Source organism: Pinus tabuliformis, chromosome 2_1 (genome assembly GCF_031772625.1).
Source record: "Pinus tabuliformis cultivar Carrire ecotype Pingquan chromosome 2_1, CPIR1, whole genome shotgun sequence".
NCBI classification, from domain to species: Eukaryota; Viridiplantae; Streptophyta; class Pinopsida; order Pinales; family Pinaceae; genus Pinus; species Pinus tabuliformis.
The window spans coordinates 853619364-853633359 of record NC_142299.1 but is presented as its reverse complement, the minus strand read 5'-3'; the positions used below and the strand labels follow the sequence as shown (position 1 = coordinate 853633359).

The 13996-nt window shown below is 37.5% G+C and overlaps 2 protein-coding genes across 2 annotated transcripts; one reads left to right on the top strand and one right to left on the bottom strand.

Annotated features, from left to right (window-relative positions):
- Positions 1-1220: 1220 nt before the first annotated feature.
- LOC149203344 (26S proteasome non-ATPase regulatory subunit 2 homolog A-like) lies at positions 1221-5485 on the bottom strand. The gene is made up of 2 exons (XM_089403415.1): positions 2429-5485; positions 1221-1514 (listed from the first exon to the last, which is right to left on the bottom strand). The coding sequence occupies exons 1-2, from the start codon at positions 2687-2689 to the stop codon at positions 1257-1259; spliced, it is 519 nt and encodes a 172-aa protein (XP_089259541.1). The 5' UTR covers positions 2690-5485; the 3' UTR covers positions 1221-1256.
- A 3088-nt stretch (positions 5486-8573) lies between these two features.
- Positions 8574-12910, top strand: LOC149203343 (ATP-dependent DNA helicase PIF1-like). Its single transcript, XM_089403412.1, has 3 exons — positions 8574-12414; positions 12569-12729; positions 12850-12910. Exon 1 carries the CDS (start codon positions 9664-9666, stop codon positions 12400-12402), a length of 2739 nt encoding a protein of 912 aa, XP_089259538.1. The 5' UTR covers positions 8574-9663; the 3' UTR covers positions 12403-12414; positions 12569-12729; positions 12850-12910.
- Positions 12911-13996: the final 1086 nt, after the last annotated feature.

The following is a 13996-nucleotide window of genomic DNA, read 5'->3' as shown; positions in this document are numbered from 1 at the left end:
ATAAATCTAGGCTTCAACTTGGTGTTTTGAACTATGCTCTCAGGTTATTCAATCAGGCTTTGTTAACTTTGTCAGTGGTTTATCCTATGCTTTATGCCAAATTTTGTGCAACATTAAATATAAATCTAGGCTTCAACTTGGTGTTTTGAACTATGCTCTCATGTTATTCAATCAGGCTTTGATGTGCATATATATATATCCCATGTAACGAAGTACAGCCTTATATTCTAGCTATACTCTCAATTACAGAGTATAAGTAGGGTAAAATGTTTTTAAATATGAAGGTCTTACAACAAGGTGGCTGGAAGTTCTTGTAACGAGATCCAATCTTGTTAACTTTGGAAGTAATTTGACTCATAAAATGTATTTATATATTTTACTTCTGAAATCACTATTTAAGTTTGCAAAGTTATGCATATTCTATTTTTAGTGTGCAAAGTCATGCATATTCTATCTGTAAATTTGAATTGATAACTTTTGAATGATGCAACATATTTTTTTAACCATCAAATTATATTAAAAGATGATATTAAACTACTTGTTCTCGGATCATCTTGCACGTAGTTTAATCTCTGTTTTGTTATTGAATTTCTCCCTGCCTTTATCTGACAATATCCATTTTTTACTATGTGTGAAGCAGTTGCAAACTAATTTGTAGTTGCTGTTCAACTTTCAGCGTTGAAGGACATTTCTGGACGTTCTCTGTATTGCTTCAACTCTGGTAACAACCTTAATCTCCTTTCCGAGTTTTTGCTTCATTTCTATTTCATCCATGGACCATGATAGAAAATCCTCTTCCATCAATTGTACATTAGCCACTCAGCAACTATAGAGTCTTACTTGCAAGCAGAAAGTGTTTTTCATATATTTAACATTTTCTGATGTAGCTTTATGAAGCTCAAGTACCATATCTCTCAATTGCTTATCACGTTCTGATTTTTCATCTTGCCTCCTTGATAAATATTCCTTGCAATCATATAGCTCTGCAGAAAGTTTGGCATTCTCCTCAGAGAATCGATTCCTTTCTTCTTCATGTTTTTGGTGGAAATCAGCTTCTTTTTTCATTTGCTCCAGCTCAGCTCTCACTACATGAAGATATTCAGATAGCTCTGCTCTCTCATTTTCTAATTTTTTGACCAAGACCTTGAATTCATCAAGATCATTCATCGCTTTAACCTTTTCAGCCTTTATTTCATGCATTTCATCACTAAGTTGAGATATTTGACCATTAAGTTCATCAGTCAGCTGCCTTGTTCTCATAGCTTCTGTCTCAAGTTGTTCTTTTTCAACCATTGTAGAACATGTCTCCAGCTTATAACATTCAAATCTCTTGTAATCTGTTCTTTACCTTTAATAGCTTCATCTAGAACAGGTCTCATTTCAGCCAATTCATTTCTTACCTTGAGAACATTTCCAGTCCCTGCATATGCACAGGACTCCAGCGTAACTTGACAATATCTTGATATTTTCTCATTGAATGTCTTTGCTACTTCCAAAGTTGCATCAACTTTTTCCTGTTTATTTCAAGAGAAGAGTTGAAAGCCTGTGACTTTGAGCAAAAGCGAGGAAAACCTGTATTCTTGTTAGCACAGACATTATGCAAGGCATACATCACTACCTAGTGCCATAACATCTCACAAAAATCAAGCAAAACACTTCTTTAATACCTATAGCATCATTGGCAATAAATCTTCTTCAACATATTGGAAACGGCATGGTGACCCTCATTTAATCTTTAGCTTAAACCATTACCTACATGCTCTTAGCTAGATCTTTCCACCTTGGAAAAGTTGAAATACCAGAAAGCAGAAAAAATAGCACCCAGGAATCCGCAACAGTATGTTATATAAATGAATGTTTTACTTGTTCCTTGTCAAAATGCTATCAAAAGGTATGTTTTCTAGAAGTTACTAAACTATAAATTCCCTGCATACGTTTGTATAGTTGAGTGCTTTAGAAAATCATACAGATGGCAACAAACAAGATTCCTAAAAACGACCTCTTGGCTAAACAACACAGTAACAACCTTCAATGTTAGTACAAATACAGCATTAAATAGAGCTTCTAACACTTTTCTGGGAATGCCAGGGAGTTGAGAACATCAGCAATCTCTAATCAGTCATCACTCCCAGAAACCTCTATGTCCTATCTCCTTTCAATTATTTTGTGGACCACTTCCCTTTAATCACTGTATTAGCTGGTAATTGAGCAGCTCCTCTGGAGTTTGTGTGGACGGGATCTCATGTAAAATATTTCATAATTTTCCTTTAAATATACCTCTTTCTTCACTCTTTTTAAAAAAAATCAGCATATCTTATGTTTCTTTTTCTTACAGCATATTCCCAAAGTAAGCACAAATCATTGACCAATATATGTCTGGAGGATATAATGGCAGTTAATGGACTCTGTTCAAAATCAATCCACTCACCTGCTTTCCAAGATATAAGAGGCCAAGGCCTAAACAAAGAAATCGAGTAAGTGGCTCTCCTAGCTCAGAATCACTTCTCTCCATCAAGGCAATAATAATTGACTGAGCCACTTCATCATTGCAAGATCCAACATAGATCAATCCAAGAGATATAGTAGTGAAGGCAATTACATCTATGGGAACCTTCCAGTCTACTAAAATAGGAGAAAGAAGTTTAAGCACCTGCAAGAACATATAAAATGCACTAAAATTAATAACCATTGGGAAAAGAGGCAAGTCAGAAGATGAGCAATATTCCTAACATCTCAGTAGATATAGTTGGAATATAATTGTATCCGGTCAACGGTATCATGCATTGATTTTTCTGTGCTGAAATTCCTGATGCTGAAATACTTTCGCTGTTTGAATTATTTCACTGTTCGCTGAAATTCCTACGATGTTAGACACTTTGCAAGTATATTGTTCACACCAGAGACAACCATGTTGGTACCATATCTCTCAATTGCTTATCACGTTCTGATTTTTCATCTTGCCTCCTTGATAAATATTCCTTGCAATCATATAGCTCTGCAGAAAGTTTGGCATTCTCCTCAGAGAATCGATTCCTTTCTTCTTCATGTTTTTGGTGGAAATCAGCTTCTTTTTTCATTTGCTCCAGCTCAGCTCTCACTACATGAAGATATTCAGATAGCTCTGCTCTCTCATTTTCTAATTTTTTGACCAAGACCTTGAATTCATCAAGATCATTCATTGCTTTAACCTTTTCAGCCTTTATTTCATGCATTTCATCACTAAGTTGAGATATTTGACCATTAAGTTCATAACACGAACATACCCAACAACGATTACTTCAATGGAAACATATTTAATGTTGGCTTCCTTCCTTAGAACAGCATGGTGGACTGTCTGGCTGAGATCAAGAATGGGACCTGTGTTGTTGCAAGGATTGGGAGTCAAGGGCTGCTTTGCTTTTGGGGTGGGCTTCTGATAACATTGAAACAACATCTCTCATCGATGGTCGGTTGATTGGAGACCTACTAGTGCAGAGGAGAGCCACTCTGAGGACCAGCATCATCTCTTCCTTGACTGAGAAACTTGGAACTCTAACACTTTGATCTAAGATCTTTTCCATCCCTTCCTTGGTCTGAACTCTTTCCTTGACCCAGTCCACAATGTTGACACCTTCTCCAAATTCTGGATCCATTGGCTGTCTTCCAGTGAAGAGCTCTAAGAGGACCACCCCAAAGCTGTATATGTCACTTTTCTCAAAGACTTGAAGTGTGTAGGCATATTCTGCACAAATCCAAAAGATGCATAGACTCATGGACTTAATAGATTGCTACCATCCTCAATTAATGAAACAGTACAAGTCTGTGCTAGGTTTAACATATAACTTTCAGATATATATTACAAGAGAAAATCTGTGTAAGAATTTGATTGGCTATGTAGAAAACAATGAATGCTACCTTATAGCAAATTTAGGATTTTGAACTAAGCTGGGCTAAAACATAACTCCATACCCATCAATCACTGAGAATCTGATACACAAACTAACTTACAAATACATAAAAATAATAAGACCTTTTCCATAAGGTTGTCTGATCTGAGAATACTCATATTTCTGAATTCCTTCTTCAAATCCAAACAGTAGCTAAAACCGATTCCCTTTTACTTTTGTGTTCAGCTAATCTTAATGCTTTAGGGATGTAAAACCAATACAAGATTCTCCTTTTGTATTCTTAGATTTTCCAGGGTAAACAATCATGAAACTGAAAGAAAAATGCACTTAGACCATCCTAACTCACTTTGTAAGTAAATTATTCACATCAGAGACAATCATGTTAACATAAAATGGATTGATGGAGTATCATTCAAGAACAAAGTATAACCTACGATGTTAGACACTTTGCAAGTATATTGTTCACACCAGAGACAACCATGTTGACATAGAATGGATTGATGGAGTAACCTAAGATGTTAGACACTATGTAAGTAAATTGCTCACATCAGAGACAATCATGTAACATAAAATGGATGGACAGAGTATCATTCAAGAACAAGCTATATCCTAAGATGTTAGAATGTATATGGTTTCTGAAAAGAAAATTAATGTTACCATAAAAAGAATGACCACTTATAGTTCTGAAGTTTGAAACTACTTTACCTGGAGCAATGTAGCCATAGGAGCCAATAACAGAAGACATGGCTTCCGAACCAGTTCGAATCAGCTTTGCAACTCCAAAATCTGCAACCCTTGCAGTCATGTCAGAATCAAGCAATATATTGCTAGGCTTAACATCTCTGTGTACAATGGCAGGACGACAATCTTGATGAAGATAGCATAAGCCCAGAGCCTCAGGTTCCTGGATTCTTAGATACATGTGCTTCTTAAAACTCTGAACAATACAGATATATGAATTTCCACCATATCTGTCATTTGCAAATTTGTGCAACATTAAATATAAATCTAGGCTTCAACTTGGTGTTTTGAACTATGCTCTCAGGTTATTCAATCAGGCTTTGTTAACTTTGTCAGTGGTTTATCCTATGCTTTATGCCAAATTTTGTGCAACATTAAATATAAATCTAGGCTTCAACTTGGTGTTTTGAACTATGCTCTCATGTTATTCAATCAGGCTTTGATGTGCATATATATATATCCCATGTAACGAAGTACAGCCTTATATTCTAGCTATACTCTCAATTACAGAGTATAAGTAGGGTAAAATGTTTTTAAATATGAAGGTCTTACAACAAGGTGGCTGGAAGTTCTTGTAACGAGATCCAATCTTGTTAACTTTGGAAGTAATTTGACTCATAAAATGTATTTATATATTTTACTTCTGAAATCACTATTTAAGTTTGCAAAGTTATGCATATTCTATTTTTAGTGTGCAAAGTCATGCATATTCTATCTGTAAATTTGAATTGATAACTTTTGAATGATGCAACATATTTTTTTAACCATCAAATTATATTAAAAGATGATATTAAACTACTTGTTCTCGGATCATCTTGCACGTAGTTTAATCTCTGTTTTGTTATTGAATTTCTCCCTGCCTTTATCTGACAATATCCATTTTTTACTATGTGTGAAGCAGTTGCAAACTAATTTGTAGTTGCTGTTCAACTTTCAGCGTTGAAGGACATTTCTGGACGTTCTCTGTATTGCTTCAACTCCGGTAACAACCTTAATCTCCTTTCCGAGTTTTTGCTTCATTTCTATTTCATCCATGGACCATGATAGAAAATCCTCTTCCAAAAGATTTCAATGATCTCGTAGCAACAGGCTTGCTACAAAAGGGTTCTATTATAAATGTTAAAAGTTGGACTACCTCAGCTATTGGTCCTTCAACGTAAGTTTGTTATAAATATCTTATTTCAAATTTAACATTCTTTTACTTATAACACAACCACTTCTAACAGTTATTCCTTTGACTCTCATTTGTCGTGTAGGTCTATAAAGCTATTAGACTTTGAAATATCTACTTCATTTGCACCCTTAATTGGCAATCCAAAAACTATGAGTATCCCCATCACATCTGATGAAAACTCTCCATCCTCATCGGATCCACATCCTCCATCAAAAAGGCCCTGCCCTCTTCCAACTACTCCAGCCCCGTCCGTTCAACCGGTTCAAATTCCCATCAAATCGTTAAACCCTTACCACTCAAACTGGTGCATAAAAGGATACGTCCAAAGGAAAACAGCTCTTCGACAATTTCAGAATCAATACGGACCCGGTAAGGTGTTTGGCTTTGACCTGTTCGATACAGAGGGTGGAGAAATACATATTACATGTTTCAACAATGTCGCAGATTATTTCTTCGACAAAATCCAAAATGGAAATGTCTACATTGTTTCTAAAGGGAATGTGAAAATGGCTAATAAGCAATACAACCACTTGAACAATGACTGGGAAATTTTGTTGAATGCAACATCTACCATAGAACATGTTGCCAGTGAAAAAAAACATAATCCAGCAGTGCAATTCAGCATAAAATCAATTGATGATATCAGAACAACAAACGTCAACTCCATTGTTGATATTTTGGGTGTTGTCACAGACATTTCCAGTGTATGCACTATACGTAGAAGAGATGGCTCTGAAGTCAATAAACAAACAGTACAGCTTCAAGACATGTCAGGGTATAGCATAGATGCAATCTTTTGGGGCGATAATTTTAAAGCTGTTTCACAGGAAATCTCCTCCCTATGTGCTACAGGCAATAACCCCATCATTGCAATCAAATCTGCACGTGTTGGAGAATTTAATGGGAAAAATATCGGCACTACAACGAGATCCATTGTTCTTGTCGATCCTGACATTGAAGAGGCCCATACGCTAAAGTCGTGGTTTAAAAAAGAAGGCTCGACTGCTGCTTCAACATCTTTGACAACAAGATCTCCTTTTTGCCCCCAACAAAAAAAAATAACAATTGCTGACATTTACAGTATGGATTCCTTAGAGAAACCAACATTTTTCCAATTAAAGGGCACAATAACAAAAATTGGTATGGATAGTTTTTACTACATTTCTTGCCCGTCGATTGTTGGTGGGAAAAAATGCATGAAAAAACTTATTCCACAAAATACAGGGGTGTGGTTCTGTCCAAAGTGCAACGCTGAAGTAAGCGACTGTGATTACAGATACTTATTGAAAATCGACATACAAGATCACACTGGTGAATTGGCTTCAACTGTTGCTTTCGAAGACGCGGGCTCTACAATTCTTGGAAATAATGCCAAAGACTTCTATCTATTATCTTCAGATCCAGAACTAATCAAGGAAATTGTCTCTAGAGCTCTATGGACAGATCATATCTTCACACTTTCGGTGAAGACAGAAACTTTTAAAGAAGTCCCACGATTGAAATGCGTTATCATAAAAGAAGAAAAACTGCATTTCACGACAGAATGCAAAAACATCCTTCGAGAAATTCAGAGCATCTCGACATTGTAAATAAATATTGCAGAATGTGTTCCTTGCTTTTTGGCAATTCCTATTGTCCAATTTTATAAATACAACTTTACAAGATATATTGTTGCATGTCTTCTTATGAAAATTTCTTATATACCATTGAAATAAATATTTGTTCTCCATTGTATCTAGCATTATGTTAGTAGAAAAAATCACATTTTTTTTTTCCTTTTATCAACTTTACACATGAAACTACCTACATGTATGCAACAAAAATACTAATACGTTCTTTCAAAAACATTTCTCAAATAAAAAAATTCACATGGCACTATTCAGAACTTAGATTTTTTTCCCCTTCTTTCGCTTTCATACAATAACGTGGTTGTTGTCTCTAAATAACATTCTTGTTTTCCCCTCCCTTGCTTATAGGTACCATAAATTTTGCGAATGGCTTCTTCTTCTAATAATGAACGTGCTCGAAGATACTATGCAACAAATAAAGAACGAATAAATGCACGGCGCCGTGAGCTTTACCAAGCAAAAAAAAACATCATAGAATGTCAAAAACACAAAAAACAAAAGGGTGACCAACCCTCCTCGTCTGAAATGCCCCACCCTGAAAACAATCCTCCCTTGCAATTATCAGGCTCTTTATCTTCTCAGCAAACCTCTCAAACAAATACATCCATGCCTCATTGCCCTAACCCCTCCTTTGCACATGCTTTCAGCAACGTTTATACCGATCAAGCACATCGAGATTTCCGTTCAAAGCTTGATAAACTTCCACCTAAATGACCATGCTCCATTTGTCTTGAATCATATCCTGGAATACATATCCGCAATTCCAACCACATGGATTGCTGCTCTAGATGCGCCTCTGAAACAAAGGGTCATCGCTTCTCATTATCAAACAACATGGACCCTGGCCCTCAACCAGCTGCTCTTACGTCTCTTTCGCAAATAGAAGAAATGCTCATTGCTAGGGTTAACCCTATATTGCAGGTAACACATGCACGTGGTGGCCAGTATAAATACAGTGGCCACACAATTTGTTTTCCTCAAGACATAACAAAAATCGCAAACATGTTGCCACGACGTGTTGAGCACTTGGACATCCTAATTGTCACGCGTCATAGTAATGACCATAAGGCTTATGATTTCATTGTCAGTAGACATCGCGTTCTCGCTGCATTGGAATACAAATTGGCTAATGACCCATACTATAAGAATGTTCGTATTGATTCCAATGCACTGGCATCCTTACCAGCAATCCCCACCGATGTCTCCTCCTCCCTTCACCATTCCAATACTACAGAAACCACTGTTCGCCTTCCACTTGAACCACCCCATGAGCTCACCGAAGATTTCACAGACCCATCCGCTGCCCAAACATCATCGTTCGTACCCATCATACCCAATACAAATACAGAAATTCAAGAAATCTGCCATTATTTGCATGCTTGCAACCACCAATCTGATACTACAATTGAGTGGCCAACAATTGGTTTATCGCCAGTGAATGAATACGACACAGAAGGTCTACTCTCTATGGCTTTCCCCGCCCTTTTCCCGACAGGCGCTGCAATGCCAAATCAGCCAAGAATGAAAGCAGTGCAGTTACATGAATATGCACTTCATCTCATACGTTACTACGATAATAGATTTGGAAGCCACCCACGCTTTCGTTATTACATATATAATCTCATGATGCGGCATCGCAGTCAAGCAACAGCGTCGATTTTTGTGAAAAAAAGCATCTCAGATAACTTTCCAATATCTATTCGAGATCTGAACATTCGATTAGAACAATTTCCAGATGAGCAATTGGCGGAGCAAGTCATGCGATTCGGTAGCTCTTTACGTGGAACAAGGTCATTTTGGCACAAAGCTAAAAATGAACTAATGGACATGATATCTCAACTCGGTTGCCCGACATTCTTCTTCACATTAAGTGCAGCTAATACTAAATGGCCTGATCTTCATGCAGTCATGCCCGGATGTCTTCCTACTGATATTGGAAAACAACAAAAGTGGAGAAATGATAACATTATCTCTAACCCACATTTAACATCGCTATATATGCACCATAGATTCACAACATTTCGTGAGATTATCTTGGAGAAACACCTGAATACAAAAGATTACTGGTACAGGTACGCATTCTACCGCATTTTTTTTCCTCCAAGAACTCTAAACATCATTCCTCACCTATTGCAAAATTATCTTACAAAAACGCATTCTTGTTAGGTATGAATGGCAACATAGGGGATCTGCGCACATCCATGGTTTCCTTTGGATAGAAAATGCACCTGATATGGGGAATCTCAACTGGGAAGACACAGAAGCAGTCGATATTGCAAGGCAGTTCTTCGACAAATATATTTCCGCTTGGAACCCTCGTGCTCCTTCGAATTCAAACCAACCAAATGCTTGGACAAATCCCGAAGACCCTTGCCTGTTGTCCACACCGCAAATCTTCAGAACCAATCCTTTCAGTGACTATGAACAACTCGTCAATTGTGTTGAACGTCACACAAAATGCTCAGAAAGCACGTGCCTAAGAAAAAATGGATCCTCACTCCAATGTCGTTATAAAGCACCGTGGGAATTACATCCAAAATCGGCCTTATTCATTGATTCCAATGGCCAAAAAACATACACCCCTGCTCGGAACGACGATCGACTCAATAGCCATAACCCTACCATCCTATCTATTTGGCGTGCAAATGTTGACTGCCAACCAGTACTCTCCATACACGCTGTACAAAAATATATCGCCAAATATGCATCCAAAGCAGAAAAAAAATCTGAAAGCTTCCACGACATGCTACGTAGAATTGTCCTTGCTTCACCCATTGCTGACCCAGCAACATCCGCATTTCGAAAATTTCTTGCTGAAACCCTTGTTGATCGTGACATTGGAGCCCAAGAAACCTGCCATATGCTGCAAAAATTACCGTTAACATTATGTAGTCGGCCATTCATTTCTTTAAATGTAAACCAAAAAATTCTTATGCGCCTTCCACAAACGGACGCCACCTCCACTACATCCCCGCACTTCATAGATACATATATCCAACGCCCTTCTACCCTAGAGTCCACATCACTAATAGAGTTGGCAAGATCCTGGTCATATGATCCTCGTCGCAAAACAAACAAATGGAAACAAAGGCCTACAAAGGAAATTGTTCGGGTCATACCACGCTACTCCTCCATACCATCCACAACAGAACCTTGCTACGCTGACTTTTGCAGGGTTGAGCTTATGCTATACAAACCTTTTCGCCGTATCGTACAAGATATAGGAGATTCTGCTGCAGATTTCATCGCAAATTGGCAAACATTTCGCCCATTCTACAATCCTTGGCATCAACACCGCACACTATCTGATATTGAATCTGTCGCAAATGATACCTCAACTATGAATGAAGCCAATCCAGCAGACGCCATGGAAATAAATGAATGGGAATTACTTTCCCAATTACACCCTACAAATGAGCTTCTCATAAATGACCTTGACATGCTTGGTCTTCGTGGCTTTGATGACACCCATAACTGGAATCATACCACTATCCCATTGGATCTACAAAATAATGCAATACAATTCATTGAGAATAGCCGCTCCATCCACCGCATTCTTCAAACCCATCAACATACCCTGCCGACCCTTACTACATTATCTCCAATGCAAAGAAAAGCTCTGAAGATTATTTTTAATCATTTTGCTAGGAAGGATTATTTACCCGCTCTCAGAATGATAATACAAGGCACTGCTGGTACGGGAAAATCCCTCCTTATTAATTGCATCAAAGATATGCTCATAGGCCTTGCAAGCCTGGAACCTTCACCGATCATGCTCCTCGCCCCTACAGGGGTTGCTGCCTTCAACATACAGGCATCGACAATCCATTCTGCTTTGCACCTTCCTATAAAGGATCTTATGCCGTTAGAAGGTAGTGCTCTTGCAAAATTCCAGGAAGAACTCAAGCATATAAGATACATACTGATCGATGAAATGAGCTTCATTGGGCCAAAGCTTCTCAGCCATATTGATGAACGTCTTCGCGAGGCATTTCCCCACCAAAGAAACACTCCTTTTGGTGGTTGTTCCATAATATTGGTTGGTGATCTCGGTCAGCTACCACCCGTCAAAGACATACCTCTGTATGCAGGGACGAGCCACGGAAGCGCACTGTGGAGCACCTTCAACACAGTCATCACATTGGACACAATATTTCGTCAACAAGGCGACGACATCGCACAGGTTACTTTCAGGAACATTCTCCAGAACATTAGAGATGCAAATCCAACAATCGATGACTACAACATACTCATGTCGCGCACAGATTCCTTTTTATCAGAAGAAGAAATACGTTCATTCCATGATTCCATGCATTTATTTCCAACAAATGCTCAAACAACGGTCCATAATAAGCAAATGATGAAATCTCTTAACACTCCTATCGCACGATCCATTGCTAAAGATGACACCACATATTCCAGTCTTTCCTCTGAAGATGAGCAACTTGAGCGAATTGTATTGCTATGCAATGGCGAAAAAGTTATGTTGACTTCCAACCTTTGGGTTTCAGCCGGTCTTGTTAATGGTTCCCTTGGAAAAATTGTAACCATCTTTTACAAAGAATCAACTGCACCACCACAAATTCCAACATTTGTTGTCGTAGATTTCCCCAAGTACATTGGGCCTCCTTGGGATGAAAGAAACCCCACTCACTTGCCTATTCCAGCAGTAAAAAGAAATGGTCGTGCACAAATTCCACTGAAGATGGCTTGGGCTTTAACCATACATAAATCTCAAGGTATGACCCTTCCAAAAGCAACAATTGACATTGGAAAAACAGAACGTCAAGGTCTCACATTCACAACTATTTCAAGAGTGCCTTCTCTGCAAGATCTCCGGATTAACCCCGCATTCAATTTCGATCGTTACGGTAAAATGAAGGACAACAAAAACATTGCTCGCAGAAAACACGCGGAGGAAATTCTCCGTTCAATGCCGCCTCCAGATAATCTGCTCCAACCCGTACTTTGACATCACCAAAAGGTTTCCTCCATTTATTTACCTCATTCTCTTTATTAACATACTTTTCATATCTTTCAACAACAACAAACTTTAATCATTATTAGTAAATAAGCAAATATTAGAATGTCTTTATATTGTCTATACATCTCATTCTTACCTTTTCTTTCTTTTGCAGCAGGCCACATGGGCTCAGAAATAACATACCTACACAACTACATGTAGATTGGCAAGCAAAAAAACTGCATCTCCAGCTGTGCATTGACCTCCAATGGTGTTCAATATGCCGTTATTCACCATGCATCTTCCACTAACAATATATGGATCCCCATAGCAAAGGTAACTTCCTTACCATTCATTCCAGATTCTTTTTAACACAACTCACCTGCAGAGTATTACTAATACATTTCTGCAACTGGTTTACATATTACTAATTCTAACAAAATATAAATTTTGCAGGTCCATTGCTGCTTCTTCAGGCCTTCGCTGCCTCCACCATGTTTTCATACAACTTCAAATATGGAATGACAAGCACAATGTTCTTTAGACTATTATATTCCTTCTCGAACCTCTTTTGTTACAATTCACTATTTGTATTTTCCATTTCAAACTTGAAAAAATATGTTTCAAGATCGAATACCGTTTTCATTGTTTGTTTCCTCACAACTATTTGTGTTTTCCATTTCAATCTTTAAAAAGGATGTTACAACACACTTTGTATTTTCCATTTCAAACTTTAAAAAGGATGTTACAATACAATATTTGTATTTTCCATTTCACACATAAAAAAGGATGTTTCAACATCAAATACCATTTTGATAGTTCATGTCCTCCCAACTATTTGTGTTTCCCGTTTCAAACTTAAAAAAGGGATGTTTCGACATCAATGCCATTTTGATAGTTTATTTCCTCACAACCATTTCATTGTCAATGGGTTTTAACATATTTTGTTTACAAAATCAATTGACTTTAATGATTATAATACATGTTTTCAAAATATCTTCATATTAATTTAATTTTCAATTTCAGTAATGGTTTCTTAAATAGCCCTTTCCAAATCAATATGGTTGCTCGGTTGTTGTTCGCATATTAATTTAATTTCCCATTTGAATAATGATTTCTTAAATAGCCCTTTCCAAATCAATATGGTTGCCCGGTTGTTGTTCACATGGACTCATTCATTTATCTTCACCTTTAACTCCACAGTTTTTCCAACAACAAACAAAGGTCTCTAAACAGGTTCAATGCATATTTATGGCTGCTTGCATTCCATTTCAACGGTTTTCGGCATCGCTCCCTCAAATAAAAGCTCGAATTCATCGACCCTTGCTTCAGCAAAAGCCTATTCACGTTTCAATATTCTTCCACACACTATGCCTTACGGCGTTTCCTTTGCAACACTAGGTGCAAATGCTAGTGTTATTAACAGCCAAAAAGAGAGTGCTCCCTTACAATTGGTTGAGAAGGAAAAATACGATTCTTTATTAACATATAGCAATAAGTTTACATCGAAACCTTTTAAGCATTGCCATTTAGCTTAATCCCACTCAAAAACACATTACAAGGCACTCAAACTCAAGTTATACTAGCATCATCACAAAAAATA

What these genes read in the sequence shown, in the direction of transcription:
- LOC149203344 (XM_089403415.1), bottom strand. Translation starts at nt 2,689, where the DNA reads ATGGTTATTAATTTTAGTGCATTTTATATGTTCTTGCAGGTGCTTAAA. An exon ending in TCTTATATCTTGGAAAGCAG is followed by an intron (nt 1,515 to 2,428) that starts GTGAGTGGATTG and finishes TGAAATAAACAG; the next exon opens with GAAAAAGTTGATGCAACTTT.
- LOC149203343 (XM_089403412.1), top strand. Translation starts at nt 9,664, where the DNA reads ATGGGGAATCTCAACTGGGAAGACACAGAAGCAGTCGATATTGCAAGG.